The sequence below is a fragment of the Bipolaris victoriae genome (assembly GCF_000527765.1).
Source record: "Bipolaris victoriae FI3 unplaced genomic scaffold scaffold_82, whole genome shotgun sequence".
NCBI classification, from domain to species: domain Eukaryota; kingdom Fungi; phylum Ascomycota; class Dothideomycetes; order Pleosporales; family Pleosporaceae; genus Bipolaris; species Bipolaris victoriae.
Window position 1 is genome coordinate 61,828 of NW_014575310.1, and position 16,556 is coordinate 78,383.

The window sequence follows — 16,556 nt, forward strand, 5'->3', positions numbered from 1 at the left end:
GGCGTAGCTGCCCTTCTCCATAGCTACTATAGCCTTCCGTCCTCAGCTCCTGCTCCTGTTCCTGCTCCTGCCTCAAATACATCCCTTGCCTCGACGTGCCTCTTGCAAGACCGCTCGCTGCATTTCATCCGGCCACCCATTCACCCTTTGCATCCACCTGACCGACGCCTATCTGCTCCCCTCGCACATGCATCCGTGGTTGGCTGCTGACCGTTGGGCCCCCATTTCGTTTCTTTTTGGTGTGCATGTCCGAGGGGAAGCATTTGAGTCGGGGCCGCAAAAGCAAACTCGCAATAAACATGCATTTCAACATCAACAATAACAATAACAAACACCCACCCGCCGCCGCAGTCACATGACCTGCATCGGAATCGGGCCTTGATGGTGATGATGCTGCCGCTGCTCTGTAGAGTAGAGTAGTGCTACAGTAAGTAATGTAATGTAACGTGCGCCGGGACACTTGCATCATTCAGCCCTAAACCTGGTCCCTGAGGCTCACATGATGATTCTCTCTCTGCCTGGCCCTCTTTTGCCGTAATATTTTACTTCTCTCCAACCGCCGGCAGCCAAAACAGACAGGACAGACAGATGACGGAAAATGGGTGACATGCTGGTCATCATCCACACTGACACGCCTGTCACCGTGTCTCAGCCCACGCCCCAAGCGAGCGACGAAGCGCCCTGCATGCTAGTGCCATTCCACCCAATGCAGGACAAACCGACGGCGACCCCCAATCCCGCACTACTGACTCTTTGCCCACACGTGCACGGCGCCTCTCCCTGCATTTTTTCCCTATTTGTGTACCCATACACATGCCATGGACTGGATCAATTTCCATATTTCTGACAAATAACGTCAACGCCCCATGTACAAATATACCGTGGATAACGAGCCCAATGCAGACTACAATCCATACCCGTTAAGGCCCGTCCTCGGAAATGAGCTTGCTGGCTCTCGATCGCCCTTGCCATAGCGAGACACAGAGAGGGACCCACCTTCCCGCTCCCACCGTTGCTCGACTTTTGCGCCATTCCCAACTCGCTTGGTTCAACACGAGGCTCCTGCCGCTTGCCCTCGACGTCACCACCCCTCCCAAATCCCATCACGGCTTCTCATTTCCTCCTTCTCATCGCCCCTCATTTCCGCTCTCTCTCACTCTCTCCGCCCCAGTCCTTTTGCGCCCTTCTCTTGCATGGGTTTACCCCCCATTCTTTGAAACATCTTGCCCCAGGTTTGATCATCAGACGTCATTTCAATTTCCGCTACACATTTAATACTATACTCGGCACCCTGGACCACTTGATTCCACTACGCACCACGTACTTTTCTGTAACCTCAAACAATGGATTCCGCTACACACGCCTAATCTGCAAGCTCAATCACTTGATCCGTCCCACTCCCATCAGCACTAACCCCCCCATCTAAATCTTCACCTCACTTGGAAGATTAATCTCCAGAATATCAACTCCCTTCTGCAATTCACTCTTGCTCGGCATCTTGCTCCTCCTCATCAGTTCGGCCGCCTGCGTCATATACGGGTCCTTCATCATGGATGCCACCGCCACAACAGTCTCCCCTTTGGTGTAGTAGGCAACAAACGACGGCTTCTCCAACTCTCCCTGTACCACCACATCATCGTACCCGCTCGCCATCGTGTTACCACAGTACCGCAGCTGAGACCCCAGTGCAGACCAAAACACTGGAATAAACGGCTTGGGCCTGCTTCCCGGGTTGTTGATTGTGTTCGCCACTGATCGACCCGCGTTCTGCGCCACATTCCAGTGCTCGATGCGCACCGGTGCCCCGTTACCACCAGGTCCATGGTAAGGGTACGTTGCAATGTCACCAATCGCGTACACGTCACTCAGTCCCTCGACTGCAAATGACTCGTCCGTCTTCAGGGATCCGTCCTTCAAAAGCGTGATGCTCGAGTTATCCTTGAGGTACTCGGTAGCCGGCGCAACACCGACTCCCTCAATCACCAAGTCTGCCTCCAATACGGTGCCGTCCTTGAGTTGCACTGCCCCCACCTTGGATGCATCCGCTTTTGATGGAGTCGCCTTGTCCACGCCCGCGCTCAACTTGAACTTCACACCGTTCTTCTCAAGCAGGCCCTGGAAGATTGCGCCCACCTTCTTGCCCATTACTCGCTCCAGTGGCACTACCCTCCCGTCAGTATATCGCACAAAACCACATGCCTACATTACGTACCTTCTTCCATTCCAACAATGGTAACATCGTTCTTCATGCCTGCCAAGCAGTTGCCAACTTCCATGCCGATGAATGAGCTGCCAATCACGACAATCTTCTTTCCGTTGTCCCCAACGGCCTTGAGGATGTTTTGCACGTCTGGCAGAGTCCGAAGAAGGAAGACGTTGCCTAGATCGCCTTTGAGCCCTTCAACCGGGAGCCACCTCGGCGTGCCTCCAGTTGCCAACACAAGCTTGGTGTACTCGTATTCTTTTCCCGACTTTGTTGACACCTTCTTGCCAGAAAAGTCAACGCTCTTCGCTTCGTCCTCAATGATGTCAATAGATCCGTCCTTGTAGAAATCTTTTTGTCTCCACGCGAGCTTCGAGATATCAGCCAGTAGTGCCTTGGACAGCTTGGTTCGGTCGATGGGCTGATAACCTTCCTTTGAGATGACGGTAATCTTGCCAGTGTAGCCTCCGCCCCGAAGACCCTCAATGGCACCCAGTGTACCAGAGCCACCGCCAATGACAAGCACCTTGTCGTCGCTGACAGATGAGCACTTGATGTTCAAATGTCTCCGTTTTGCCTTTAGTGCCTCTTCCGTCGTCTTGACGTACACGGCACCGTCCTTCTCGATTACCTCGTACTTGTCAATTGGGTCGAGGGCGGGTGCGTCTTCAACGTCTCCGGTCGAAACCTTGAAGCAAGCTGTCTTGTGTTAGCTCTATTCGTATAGGATTCGTCGCAGTGATACCTACCTCCGTGCCATGGGCATGTGAGACGGCCTTCGGGTGTCAATACGCCCTTGACCAATGGAGCTCCGTAGTGCGTGCAGTTCGGGCTGGTGGCATGAACTTGATCCTGGACCTTCAACAGGAGCACTTTTCCACCCTCAACACCCTCGACTTCGGCTTCTTTCTTCTCGCCATTCTTCATCTGTAGGGAAGTGACATCCTTGAGCTTGAACTCTTGCGCCATCGCTGCGGTTGATGACGTGAACGTGGATCTTTGTAATCGGGACGTTGGGCTGAAGTGGAGTTTGAGTGAGGTTCGTAGAGGCTGCAATGCCCTGAATAACTGCATCAACGGCTATAACTAGATTGTAGTGGAAGTAAGACTGTTGTCCATGGAGACACGTCGGGAGCATTCAGACCAATAGCGGGGAGCTCATTATTCATGATGTCACCGAATACGATGCGCTAAGCAGGTGTACCAGGGTTCTCTTAGAACTCGTTACCCCGCTCCAAGACTTCATTCACCTTCATTCGCGTTCAGAAGCTCAACAGTCGGGTTCTTGGCAAGAGACTCCTACGTATGTACATTCGGGTACCTAACTCGCCATGGCTGAATGGTTTCGCTTCTCGTAGTAGCGCCAGAGCGCGTCTCCGCCGGGTGGCTGTGGGGTGATATCCTCCCCACGTCACGCTCTCTATTGCATTATCGATTATCGCTTTTCGGCAGGCTTTTCGGCAGGACTCGTTAATCCGCGCTTCAATTGGTATCCCGCGGCTTTTGAACTCTTGAAGACAAGGTGTCGGGATAGAAAAAAGGAAAAAGAGGGAGCATCGAAATGGAAGATATGCAAGGGGCTAGCGCGGCGAGAGCCAACAGCCTTGCCTCTGATCGCGTGGCCTGAATAATCAGAGCCAGTTATTTTTCCTATATTTGTCATTTAGGCCCTTGCTCTCAGGATCACGAGCAAATGAGCGCGGTGCTTCCACGGAAAATGGTGTCGCGACGATAGTCACTGGTTGTTTTCCGACACCTCGCCGTCTTACGAAACACGATCACACCCTCCCGCATTCCACGTGCAAAAGAAATTCCCCGGCTAAACCACTAGGTTCAGCCGCACCCGTTTCTTTTCTTCATTCGCTATACTCTTTCTATGCTGCGATCAGTCCTTCATCTCAGACAATAAAGCAATAATCGCTATTGGACCTAATGCACTCTATGTGTTTTCATCATTCCACCCCACCGCCACAACCCGAATCCTACCAGAAAGCAATGACACTCTTCAAACTTGAACTTATGAAAGGTAGTGCTTCAGGCTTCTTTTGTAATTCTGTTAATCGATCGCCGATTCACATTGAGACATGGTGGTGCAGATACAGGCAAGTAACGGTACCAAATGGTGATAACATTAATCCTACCTCTAGCGTAGCCAGCTTAGCCAGCGTCGCCAGTGTAGACACACTCTATGCCTAACGCGCTCGTCCACTGAGGCACAACCCTCGGGGACTGTAACAGCGGGAAGAGGGTAGGCGAACCAAATTCTGATCACATCAATGACCACACGACTACCACAGCTCGTCAATTGCACAGACACTATGAACTTCCGAGGCGTGACCACTGACCAGCACAGACGTAACTTTGCCTTTGACGCTACCCACCTCAGAACCACACTTGGTCGCAGCAGCGCTTACTCATGCAACATTGTCTACGCTGACATGAAGTTTTTTTTCGACCTAATCGTCATCCTTTATTCTCCGCAGACCGGTGCGTCTATTGAAACGGCCACAGACGGGCGGGGGCCATACACGGAGCTCAGCACTACACACCTTGAGAACCCATAGCTCTCGCCGTGGAAGCAAAAGCTTCTGCGAGCTTCGCTTAATGCGCATATTTGAATTCGTCACTCTGCAGGCTGGTTATTCTGTAAGGAGAACACTTAGATCCAGCTGCACCTTGCCTACGTCCTGCGATCGATCGAATGAGAAAGGTCGAGTTTGAGCTTTCAACGACGCTAAGAGTGCTCTTCAGTTAGGAAGACTGAACGTCCAATAAACGATGCACCCTCGCTACCATGGATGAGACGGTTATCAACTGGTATCCAGTTTTTCGCCCGTTCCTGAGCCATAAACAGAATATCGAGTGGCTTGTAGGCAGAAAATAGTACGATCGTGTACCTTTCCGTCCCCCTGAAACAACATGGGTGCCGCATTCGGAGGGGTAGCCGTCAATTCCATGACTCAAGTTCTGTAGCGTTGTGGCGGCAGTTGCGTAGAGCCGTGTTTAGCCAGAGCAACAACCAACAATGGCATCATGTACAGATGGGACAAGTAGTCGCAAATTAACCGGAAGGGTTACATTGTTCTCAAGATCAAGAAAAACAACAAACGAGATTCCTGACCTTTGCCATTGTCTGCCCTAAGTCATGGGGAAAGCAAAATTGGGGGTTAGAAGGTTTGACGAGTGCGACGTTGGTTCAAACACTAGGGATCTTCAGACACCAACCGGAGGTGGGCCTAAGCACCGTGCGCTAATCGTCAATAAACTTTAGTCTCTCTCGCCGGACCCTACAAGATATGGACTAACCCGCGTCGCCCTGCATAGCGGTCTGCGTCGCAAAGACCTCTTTCGACTGAGGATCTTCATCCTTTCGTGCACAGCGATCCTGTCCAAGATTACGTTCGTTCATGGCCTTGCTTTTCTGACGTCAGTGTTCTTGACATAAAGACGCTTTCGTACCAACCGTATCTAACGGAAGTATTGGCGTGGCGCCCCATTCATTTACACAGTGTATATCCTTTTTTGTTCCCTCCTTTAATAGTAATGTCTACCACACTCGTTACCAGTCGAACACGACAATCGACTACTACGCCCACTTCAACGCGAAGAAGTATTGCTACATCTAGCACCAGCTCAACACCAAGACCAGGACCATCCACATCGACCACAACCACCACACCCACAACATCTTCATCGCCAACAAGCACATCACAAAGCAACCTGGCATCCGAATTCGCCACCAGTCAACTTGAAACGGATGACCGAAGTCCCAGCCCTACAGAAGCTTCACTTCAATCTAGTTCTCCCTACACCAACACCCCAGTCATCGCAACATGTTCTACGAACAGTGATTGTGCATACAACAAGATATGCTCCAATGAGAGATGTGTCACCATGGACAGTGCGGCTCCATTTGGAGGAGCCGATTCCAGCTCACGGCTAACCACTGGATCCGCTATTGGAATGGGAACAGGACTTGTTGCCCTTTTGATGCTGTTAACAGGAATCGCGGTCTGGATATTGAAACGTCGGGCACGGAGGCCTCGCAACCAGTCAATTGAAGCGCCCATACAATCTCGTAGCAGAACCACTTCCGATGCGACAGATCAAAAAACCCTGGTGGCGTCAATGCCGAATAGTCCCCAATACCCGCCCTTCAACTCTCAGAGTGCTATGAATCCGGGACTTTTCGCTAGGGTTGTAGTGCCTCAGGAAATCAAGGAGGTTGCAAGCAGCAGACATGGGTCAATGGACAGAAAGGCACTACCGCTCCTTCCCCTTCCACAACTTCCCCTTCCGCCGGTACCAAAGGAGACCAAGATCTACGCACTCAACGTCAGTATCAACAAGAGCATGATCATGGACGAAGACATGATGCAAGCCGTGAGCCCCATGCGGGGCAACGATACTCCACGCGGTTGTGCAACGCCGCGTGATCGCGCACCACGGTACAAGTTCGAAGAATATGTTCCACCTGCTGCCAATGCTCCTCCACCCATTGCAATTTCAAGAACACCTGCTTCTGAATCCCAAAGTTCAGAGTACGAACTCGCGCAGTATCCGAAGAAGGAACAGCAGAGTGAGGCTGTCCCATTACCAGATGGGGGTCCAAACGGCGGACTAGAGCCGTTAAGTCCTGTCGTCGAGACGTTTACGAGCTCGGACAGCAAGGCGCGCCAACTCTCCTTGCCGGACCTTCCACCCCCTAGTCCAAGCTTCAGCTTCCGTTCATACGACTGGTACCAGGATATCATAGAAGAACCGTCAAATGGAAATGGTGCACGAACACCCACACAGGCCAAGTTTCCTCAGACGCTTTCACTTTTCCCTCAGAGTACGCCCAGAAACATGGACCTGGGCGTATTACCAGAGCCTTCTTCGCCCGGTGCATCTTCTATTGCATCAGGCACGCATTTACATCCAAGCTCGGCGGCCATGTTGAGCCCCACGAGCCCCAACTTTCGCTTATCACCAACTGTTTATACCCCGCCACCCCGGCAATCATCGCAACCACAACCACCACCACAACCGCAACAACATGTACAAAAACAAAAGACGCAAACAAAGAGCTCATTACGAACATCGGCAGTCAGTGCTGTGAGTCACAAGACACGTGAATCCAGAAGCTGGCTCCCTGCTGAGGGACTTTACCTTGCCGACGAGGGCGGCCTTACTCGATATTTGACTTTCCGCAGAGGGAACGAAGACAGCAGACCAACAAGTTATTCACCTTTAGCGTGAGCCAGCGAGTATACCGAGCGCAAACACGCGCTAGTTCTGTCTCTCTATTCTTCGTGGTCCGTAAGAAGACCTCGGCCGGCCTTGTTGGTTGATAAACCTCAGGCATTACCCTACCGCCGCGACATTGCCCAGCTACCTTGAGAGCGGAAAAGGTTCTCTCCCGAGCGCGTCTAACGCATGCGCAATACCGCACGCGCTTGTGTCCGACTTTGGACCAACGAGGGCACGGGAGAGTGTTGCGGCGCGGGAAGGAAGCGGGTCGCAAGGACGCTGAAAAGCATACCTTGTGCCCCAGGCGCGTTCAGACCAGGGATCATACATACGCAAAGCATACCCCCCTGTTGTAGAGCATTCAATACTCCCGTGCCCACGCACACTTATGTAATAATAATAATACCCAAAACGAATAAAGAAATTATTTTCAGTGCAACACATAGACTCTGCTTGGTGAAGGACTGTCAACGACGTGCTGTATGACAAGCTCTCTAAGCTTTGCACTTGGGACACTAGGGGGGCCCGATGTGGGGAAGCGATACGATACCCCACAAGTACACTGCATTGGGGAATCCGACTACAGAATGGTGGGCTACCATGGTGGTGCGATGCAACGGGAACGATGGCTGAACCCATAATTCTTCCGGAAATTCTACCTACTCGTATTCCAGAAGACGCCATGCTGCGCGGATTGCAGAATGCCGTTCGGATGGGAATTCTACTTGAGCACGTCACGTGAATCCTCGGCATCGGGACAAGAGTTACTAGCAACCTATCGGCAAGCATTCTAGGTCTTTAGATACCACGTTCAAAGAAACACAGATGTATAGCACTCTATCATCCATGTCCTTGTATCTCAACATATACATTATGTATTCAATTATTTTAGTGGCGTCCTGGGCTTTCTCCTATGTATGCCACATCGAGCAGGTGCTGCGCGTATTCACCAATGAGCCTGCGAGGATGCTTTTTCACACCCAGCCACCCGCTCCAAGCTTCTTACCCGGAAGCTTCTGAAAATCATAGAGGCTGCGTCATGTTACACTTGAAAAGGTATTTCCCATCTCCGCACTTGTACTGTCTCCGCGAATAAAACACGCCCCGGTGGAATCCTATTCGTTCAATGTCGGGGCGGCACTCCATGTTTTCCCCGCACGCGCCTCGCTTATGCAAGCCCCATGCGCTTGCGTCCGGCTTGCATTTCCATGTTGCTCATCGTCACTCCAGACTACCTCATTGTAGGGAATTGCTCTATGCTCAATTGATACATAGTAGCTCGGATGGCTCAGCAGATCCTTCAACAACCACACAGCGATGACTATAAAGAGACGACATGGCCGCCATGGGGCACTGGGAATCTCCAGGCAGCTCTTGACCGGTTCAGCACCGCCATCATGACGCACACGAGTTTCGTCCAGGCTTCTACTGTGCTGTCCTCTCTTCTCGCACTCACAGCTGGCCAAGCACCCACCACTTCTTCGAATGGTGGATGGAGCACTACGCTCGCTGGCACGCCCACCTCCTTCAACCCCGTCTTTACCATTCCCCCATCTGCCGACAAGGGCGTTCAACAGATCCCCAACATCTACGATGCTCAAGCTGTCGATGCGCAAGATGTTTGTCCTGGTTACACAGCATCAGACCTTCAGCAGAGTGATCGCGGCCTGACCGCCACATTGACCTTGGCTGGAAAGCCATGCAATGTTTACGGCACCGATATCCAGGAACTAGACTTGAAGGTCGAGTACCAGGCCAAGGGAAGGCTCTCAGTCAACATTGTACCAAAGCACATTGGTGCAAGCAACCAATCGCACTGGATTGTTCCCGAAGATCTCATTCCGCGTCCTCAGGTCGAGGAATCATCCGAGCAGGCCGATCTCAAGTTCAATTGTAAGTTGCTTGGAATTTATTTCATCAACTTTTCAATGTATATTTCATTAATATTGTATTGATTACGGCCAAGAAAATGAGCTGACAGGTATGCAGGGGGGAATGAGCCATCTTTTTGGTTCAATATTGAGCGTCGCTCGACCGGAGACGTCATATTCACAACCCAAGACACCAAACTCATTTACGAGAATCAGTTTGTTGAGTTTGTAAACAACCTGCCAGAGGACTACAACCTCTACGGCCTGGGCGAACGAATTCACGGTCTTCGTCTCAACAACAACTTCACTGCGACCATCTATGCTGCTGACGTAGGTGATCCTATCGACCGCAACCTGTACGGCAGCCATCCTTTTTACCTCGAGACCCGGTACTTTGAGAAGGGTGAGAGCCGTAGCACCAAGCCCTTGACGCAGTCCGAGATCGCTCAGAAGAAAGATGCCAAACCCAATGGTTCGCCCTACGAGTCGCGTTCTCACGGCGTTTATTACCGGAACACCCATGGTATGGACGTAGTGATGAAGCCCGATCACCTAACTTGGAGGACCTTGGGAGGTGCTATTGATCTGTACTTCTTCGATGGACCTTCGCAGCCGGACGTTACTAAAGCGTATCAAAAGGCGGCTATTGGCCTGCCAGCAATGCAGCAATACTGGACCTTTGGCTTTCATCAATGCCGTTGGGGTTACCGCAACTGGACCGAGACTCGAGAAATTGTTGAGACTATGAGAGCTTTCAACATCCCAATGGGTGAGTCCGCTCCTAACGAACGTTTGACAAGTGTTGTTGCAAACTTGCTAATCATTTTGCAGAAACCATCTGGCTCGACATTGACTACATGGACCAGTACCGTGACTTTACGCTGGATCCCGTGACTTTCCCTCCCTCTGACGTGGCTGAATTCTTTGGATGGCTGCATGGAAACAACCAGCATTTCGTACCCATCGTTGATGCAGCTATCTACATTCCCAACCCACAAAACGCAAGCGATGCATATGACACATATACACGTGGCAACGAATCTGGCGTATTCTTGTCCAACCCAGACGGCAGCCAATATATCGGTGCTGTTTGGCCTGGATATACTGTTTTCCCTGATTGGTTGTCGCCCAACGGTGTATCGTGGTGGGTAAAGGAGATGGTTGAGTGGTACAAAGAGGTGCCATACAGCGGTTTCTGGGTTGACATGACCGAAGTCTCTTCTTTCTGCGTCGGATCTTGCGGTACTGGCAATGTCACCCTGAACCCGGCTCATCCGCCCTTCTCGCTTCCCGGTGAGGTCAACAACGTCATCTACGATTACCCGGAGAGCTTCAACATCACAAATGGTACCGAGGCGGCGTCCGCTTCTGCAGCAGCTTCCGCCCAAGAGTCCAGAAAGGCAAGTGCGACGGCGACAGTGACTGACGAAGTGACTTCTACTTCGACAAGCTACTTCCGCTCGACCCCTACCGCTGGGGAGCGAAACATCAACTATCCTCCTTATGTCATCAACCACGTACAAGACGGCGCTGATCTTGCTGTTCATGCTGTCAGCCCCAATGCAACCCACGCGAATGGCGTAGAAGAATACGATGTCCACAACCTCTTCGGTCACCAGATTATCAATGCTACTTATCAAGGTCTCCTTTCGGTGTTCCCTGGAAAGCGTCCCTTTATCATTGGACGTTCCACGTTTGCTGGCAGCGGCAAGTGGGCTGGTCATTGGGGCGGCGATAACGCGTCTAAATGGGCCTACATGTTCTTCTCGATTCCACAAGCATTGTCCTTTTCACTATTCGGTATTCCGATGTTTGGTGTCGACACCTGTGGATTCAACGGAAACACCGACATGGAGCTTTGCTCTCGATGGATGCAGCTTTCGGCCTTTTTCCCCTTCTACCGCAACCACAACGTACTCTCAGCTATCCCTCAAGAGCCCTACCGATGGGAGGCTGTGGCTTCTGCTTCAAGGACCGCAATGCACATCCGCTACTCTCTGTTGCCGTACATGTACACGCTATTCAATGACGCCCACAAGACTGGGTCAACTGTGATGCGGGCGCTGGCTTGGGAATTCCCCAACGAGCCCCAACTCGCTGGTGTGGACACACAGTTCTTGCTTGGACCAAACATCCTAGTCACACCTGTACTCGAACCTCAAGTCGATACTGTTAAGGGAGTATTTCCTGGTATTGTTGACGGCGAGACCTGGTTTGACTGGTATTCTGGCGAGCGTGTCCAGGCTGAGGCTGGCGTAAACACGACCATCTCTGCACCTTTGGGCCATATCCCTGTATATATTCGTGGAGGTTCGGTCCTGCCTATTCAGGAGCCTGGATACACGACAACCGAGTCCCGCCAGAACCCCTGGGGTCTCATTGTCGCACTCTCTGGCGAAGGCGCCGCATCTGGTCACCTATACGTTGACGACGGTGAATCCATCGAGCCAGAGTCGTGCCTCGATGTTACGTTTGCTGCTACGAGCGGAAAGTTGGAGGTTGATGTTCAAGGCGAGTTCAAGGACACCAACGCGCTTGCCAACGTGACAGTGTTGGGAGCCCCTGAGGTCCAACACGTCAAGCTGAATGGTGAGGTGATCGATGCTAGCAACGTTGATTACAACAAGACCAGTAGCGTTTTGAAGCTGACAGGCCTCAATGAGTTGACAAGTGCTGGAGCTTGGCATGGTAGCTGGACGTTGACTTGGGAATAAGCAACAAGTGAGTAGCTAGTATATACATTAATGAGACCATAGTATGATCTTATTTAATCCTCGGTCCACAAATTTAATACAGCAGTATCAAAACATCTAGCCAAATGGAATCGTGATTCAGCCCATGTGATAATATTGTATTTGTTTTGCTGTCGTAGTAGTACGCGTATTCCAAGTTTTGAACCGCGGAGACGTGACGAATGACGTCAGAGTCGACATCGCACTTTAGATGATGGCATACCTCTTTCCAGTCCGCATGCGATTCCCATGATGGCATTTCTATAATATCTATAAAAAATTTCTCACACAATACAAGAGACTGAAACCTCTTCCACATAGTGTGCCGCCCCCGTGACGATGCCACCCAAGAAGCTGAACCAGCAGACTCCTTCTGTCCCCGAAGACGAGCTCAAGAACATCGCCGCCAAATCAGACAGTCCCGAAGACAAATTAAAACAAGCAGCCGCGAGCGCCGAATCCGCCCTCGCATCCGCCAAAACCGCATCTTCTCTCCGCGCCGCAGCTGAAACCATCAAAGATCCCGCCAAGCGCGAAAAGTACCTGCGCGATGCGTACGAGAAGGAGATTGAGGCCCATGGAAACAGTAAGAAGGCGCGGATGCTGAGTTCGGGTGCGTTCCAGGGGAGTATGGGCGGTGGGGGCATTGGCATGGCTGTTGGAGCCGGACTAGGCACGGTTGTAGGGACGCTTGTGGGAACTGTTGCGACAATTCCTACGACGGCGGTAGGGACGCTTGTTGGAGCTGGAGTTGGTGGCGTACATGGGCCGTGGATCAAACTTGGGGGCAAGAAGGGGGAAGGAAAGGATGGTGATGGTAAAGATAAGAAAACGGAGGGGGAGGGTGAAGAGGACGAAAAGAAAGTAGAGGAAGAGATGGGAGAGCGGATGCACGGGGAAGAAGATGGTATACCGGATCCTGAGGCGTTGAGACGGGCTGCGGAGGAGATTGAGAGGCAGAGGAAGGAGGGAGGGGGGGATGGGGCAGTGAAGGAGAAGAAGAAGCCGAGGAAGTTGGAGGTTAGGAGTAAGGCTGCTGCGTAGTATGGGGCAAAGTATGGAAAGAGAAAGGATGGAAGTGGTACTACTGGTGGTTTGCAAAACTCGATTCTGAACTTGCCTGTTTGCGCAAGGCTGAATCAAAGCCTCCGACTGAGGGGTATGGAGATACGCCTGGTGTTTATTTTGTGGAGCATGTTCTCGGCGTTATGAAGGAATAAGGAGCGGTTGATATAGTATGCATTTGGGCTTTGAATATCAATCCCGACCCCCCAAAGAGAGCCATAAAAGCTCTTAACCGGAAAACTTGCCTGAAAACTATTATTCAATTTTTTTTGTTAAATCTTCAAGTACATGCGGTAAAGAGAGGCGAGCTTGACTGGAGCTAATGCGAGTGTATCGATGAGGGACGAGACTGAGTATGTGTTGTTCGGGTTAAGACGGAAGATCGGCACAACTACTGTGTCACTTTCTCTTCTAAGCCAAGGGGCAACGCCGTGAATCATTGACTCTATAAAATAACCCTCCGCCAAGATGAGGGACTCCGGGCTGTTGTGAGACGGGTGTGGATGTTTTAGGATACAACGCCCAGTTCTCTTCTGGATGGGTAACATCAAATAAATGCTTAATCGGTCGATTTCAAGGAACTCGGGTTTAATTTCTAGAATTCAAGCTGGATATTCAAACCCGAAAGCATACCTCCTTGTCGTCCGCAGACTCGTTTGCCAAGGACATCGATGCACATATCCCCATCGACAGCTTGACCGGATCATAAACAGTAACCCAAAAGGTAGAAGGACAACACGCCTTTTTGGAACATCAACGTCCAAACTTTAAACCTCTGTCGTACAAATTTACATTCCCTCAATATTGGGGTCAAAAAATGTCAGTTAGCATACTTGGCAGGACAAACAAATACGCTTATAAAAGGAGCAATACGCAGCGTGTCGCAGAACGAAAAAAAAACATCAGACACAATCAAGCTCTCCTTACTCATATATCTTTTTCTTTCCAAAAACACCATTCTTCACCCATCCAACACCGCCAACCCCCCACTTCCTTATCCACCATGAAACCTACCACCCTCCTCTTCCTGCTCGCTAGGACATCATCCGCCTGGATTGTCAAAAACTGCAGAGGCAACCTCCAGCACAACTGGTCCGCCGGGCGCTGCTACAGCTACGATGTCGGAACGAGTCTCATGTACTAGAGCAACAATAGGTGCCAGATTACGTTTTATGAAAGGGATGATTTTGCCGGTGTGGGGTGAGGGTCGAAGAGTCAGGATAAGTGTCTTGGGTTGCCCGGGAATGTGAGGATTAGGGGAGTTAGGTGTGATGAGTAGTTTGTATCATTGAATTTTGAGGGGATTTGTTGGGCAAAGGGTATTGTAGTGGGTGATTGGATCTTTGGAGATGATTGAAAGTTGTTCCATGTGATTCTTCTTGTTGAAAATGTGATGGAATAGAAACTTAGGAATTGAGATGCAGAAGATAGAAGAATTGCGGTTTTGCTCTTCTGAGCGAGAAGTGTCCATATGACCTCGGCAAACTGACGTTATTCCAGCTACCCCCCATGCCCCAAGTACTAACGTGAGTGTGAACTTGAAGCATTCTGTTTACTCATGTCCCAATGGGTCCGACACAATCTTGGGAGGGCCGGCTGGCATTCGCACCAGGAACCTGCGAGATATCAGCAATCAGCACAAGATGATAATTTCCACAAGAGAACATGGCCTGGACTGACATTGAAAATAACGGCGTAAGGATCCCACGAAGAATCAAGATGTGGAGCATATTCGATACCATTCGTTTGCTGATTAACAGGCCCTTCAGCTCCATAAACATGGGACAACCACGCATATGTCATGTCCAAGCTGGCCATCATGCCTGAAGCAGTCCAGAACTTGCCATCAACGACCCACCGAGCCTGCGGCACCCAGTTGACCTCTGGTCCATAGCCCACGATCCACTGATACCCGCTCTTATTGGTCGTTGCGCGTTTGCTATTGAGGAGGCCCGACCGCGCCAGATGCGTGACTCCAAACGAGAGCCCGAGAATATATTCAGCCTGGTCGGCACGTCGAACGAGAAATTCCTCGATCTCGGTCCTGTTACTCAAGGTCGCGTTTATGACGCCCGTGCCACCGGGAACCAGAATGACATCAAGAGCTGGTGCGTCGGCAAACGTATGGGTAACTGCTGTTTCTGCGCCTAGTGTGCTGCTGAAATCGCCCCCGAGGTGTGGCTGGAGTCGCGCACTGACGGTGCCTTTGACGGGACCCTTTTGGTATGAAATGATGGACAGGGTCATCTTGTAGAAGGCTGACAACTGTGTGGGCGGTCAGTGATGACGCAGCTTGCACACGGGCGGATTACTTACAGTTGTTAGGTATTCAAGTGGTCCCCAGACCTCAATGGGCTCGAAGCCATCGAAGATGATCTAGGAAAAAGGTCAGTCGCAGTGGTTTTGATCCTTGAACAGGAGGGGCAGGCGGTGAGTGACGTACAATACCGATACTCAGGGTTCTGTTCTTGTTGGACTCATGGTCTGAGGTATTCTGGCCGACAGTAAAAGGTACTAGAAGGAGAGACCAGAGGCAAAGAGCCTTGGCAAGCTGTGTGAATATCATAATCGAGCAATGTTACTGAGGCCCATATATGTGTATAGAATGGAATGATGGAAGAATTAGACGACACGTTGGTCGCAGTGAATGTTTGTATTCAGTAAGATTCGACCTCATCTCGCCGTCTCTCCAGCTTCAGCCTAGCTGCAGGAATCGAAGGATGCAGAGTCAATCCCATCAACCAGGCGGCGAGATGTGGCGCTGGCGACGACGAGCAATCTAATCCACATTAGTAACGGGCTAATGCTACGCGGTGATGTACATGTGGATTTACCCATCAGGAGTACAAACCGTTGGAAAAGGCGTATTTCGGGGCGAAACCAGGCGCATGCATGTGTGAGGCAGTTTGAGCAAGTTGCCCCCTACAGGTTAGTACGTGCTACGGGCTTTGTTTTGACCCCCTGCAGTCTCGCCTCCTACAAAGATCCCACAGCCGAAGCGATCCAACCATTTGCGAGGGACATTTCTCGTTTACAGAGTAGCTATCTCCGGCGTCGCCGTTGTGTACTTTTGTATATGTTCTGACAATTGCCGGCTCTCGCATAGATGCTCCCGGCACGTAGTAGACTAGCCTACATACATAGTACCATTAGTATTACCACCGGAAGTCCCTGCTTACCATTACTAGTACTATGCAACGGGCCCGTGTAACGGCTACCCACTAGCCATCAGCCACGCAACCGCACCAGACATCTTAAACTTAATCCCAACCTCTCTACGATCTCATTATAGGCTTAGGAATTACCTATACCACTATGAAAGTCATGGAAAAGCAGTACACCGACCCGGAAGTCAGGATTGGACGACGGTAAGGCGTACAAGCGACATGTTTGGAGTATGCGCCACTTCATTAAAATATAGTGTCTTATGTACAGAGAACAAATGAAACATCC

General features: G+C 50.9%; 7 protein-coding genes across 7 annotated transcripts; 4 read left to right on the forward strand and 3 right to left on the reverse strand.

The window, feature by feature from the left end:
• Nucleotides 1-1,422: 1,422 nt before the first annotated feature.
• Nucleotides 1,423-3,172, reverse strand: COCVIDRAFT_107100 (hypothetical protein; the record flags this gene model as incomplete). The annotated part of the gene is made up of 3 exons (XM_014698193.1): nt 1,423-2,162; nt 2,213-2,902; nt 2,953-3,172. The coding sequence occupies 3 exons, from the start codon at nt 3,170-3,172 to the stop codon at nt 1,423-1,425; spliced, it is 1,650 nt and encodes a 549-aa protein (XP_014553679.1).
• A 1,307-nt stretch (nt 3,173-4,479) lies between these two features.
• Nucleotides 4,480-4,808, forward strand: COCVIDRAFT_40329 (hypothetical protein; the record flags this gene model as incomplete). Its single annotated transcript, XM_014698194.1, has 2 exons — nt 4,480-4,690; nt 4,759-4,808. 2 exons carry the CDS (start codon nt 4,480-4,482, stop codon nt 4,806-4,808), a joined length of 261 nt encoding a protein of 86 aa, XP_014553680.1.
• Nucleotides 4,809-5,746: 938 nt separating this feature from the next.
• On the forward strand, nt 5,747-7,444 carry COCVIDRAFT_18476 (hypothetical protein; the record flags this gene model as incomplete). The annotated part of the gene is made up of 1 exon (XM_014698172.1): nt 5,747-7,444. The coding sequence occupies one exon, from the start codon at nt 5,747-5,749 to the stop codon at nt 7,442-7,444; it is 1,698 nt and encodes a 565-aa protein (XP_014553658.1).
• Nucleotides 7,445-7,576: 132 nt separating this feature from the next.
• On the reverse strand, nt 7,577-7,879 carry COCVIDRAFT_107041 (hypothetical protein; the record flags this gene model as incomplete). The annotated part of the gene is made up of 1 exon (XM_014698195.1): nt 7,577-7,879. The coding sequence occupies one exon, from the start codon at nt 7,877-7,879 to the stop codon at nt 7,577-7,579; it is 303 nt and encodes a 100-aa protein (XP_014553681.1).
• Nucleotides 7,880-8,832: 953 nt separating this feature from the next.
• On the forward strand, nt 8,833-12,020 carry COCVIDRAFT_106958 (glycoside hydrolase family 31 protein; the record flags this gene model as incomplete). The annotated part of the gene is made up of 3 exons (XM_014698196.1): nt 8,833-9,328; nt 9,425-10,075; nt 10,138-12,020. 3 exons carry the CDS (start codon nt 8,833-8,835, stop codon nt 12,018-12,020), a joined length of 3,030 nt encoding a protein of 1,009 aa, XP_014553682.1.
• A 357-nt stretch (nt 12,021-12,377) lies between these two features.
• COCVIDRAFT_29151 (hypothetical protein) lies at nt 12,378-13,082 on the forward strand (the record flags this gene model as incomplete). Its single annotated transcript, XM_014698197.1, has 1 exon — nt 12,378-13,082. The coding sequence occupies one exon, from the start codon at nt 12,378-12,380 to the stop codon at nt 13,080-13,082; it is 705 nt and encodes a 234-aa protein (XP_014553683.1).
• A 1,577-nt stretch (nt 13,083-14,659) lies between these two features.
• On the reverse strand, nt 14,660-15,669 carry COCVIDRAFT_106956 (hypothetical protein; the record flags this gene model as incomplete). The annotated part of the gene is made up of 5 exons (XM_014698198.1): nt 14,660-14,719; nt 14,784-15,235; nt 15,299-15,368; nt 15,420-15,479; nt 15,547-15,669. 5 exons carry the CDS (start codon nt 15,667-15,669, stop codon nt 14,660-14,662), a joined length of 765 nt encoding a protein of 254 aa, XP_014553684.1.
• Nucleotides 15,670-16,556: the final 887 nt, after the last annotated feature.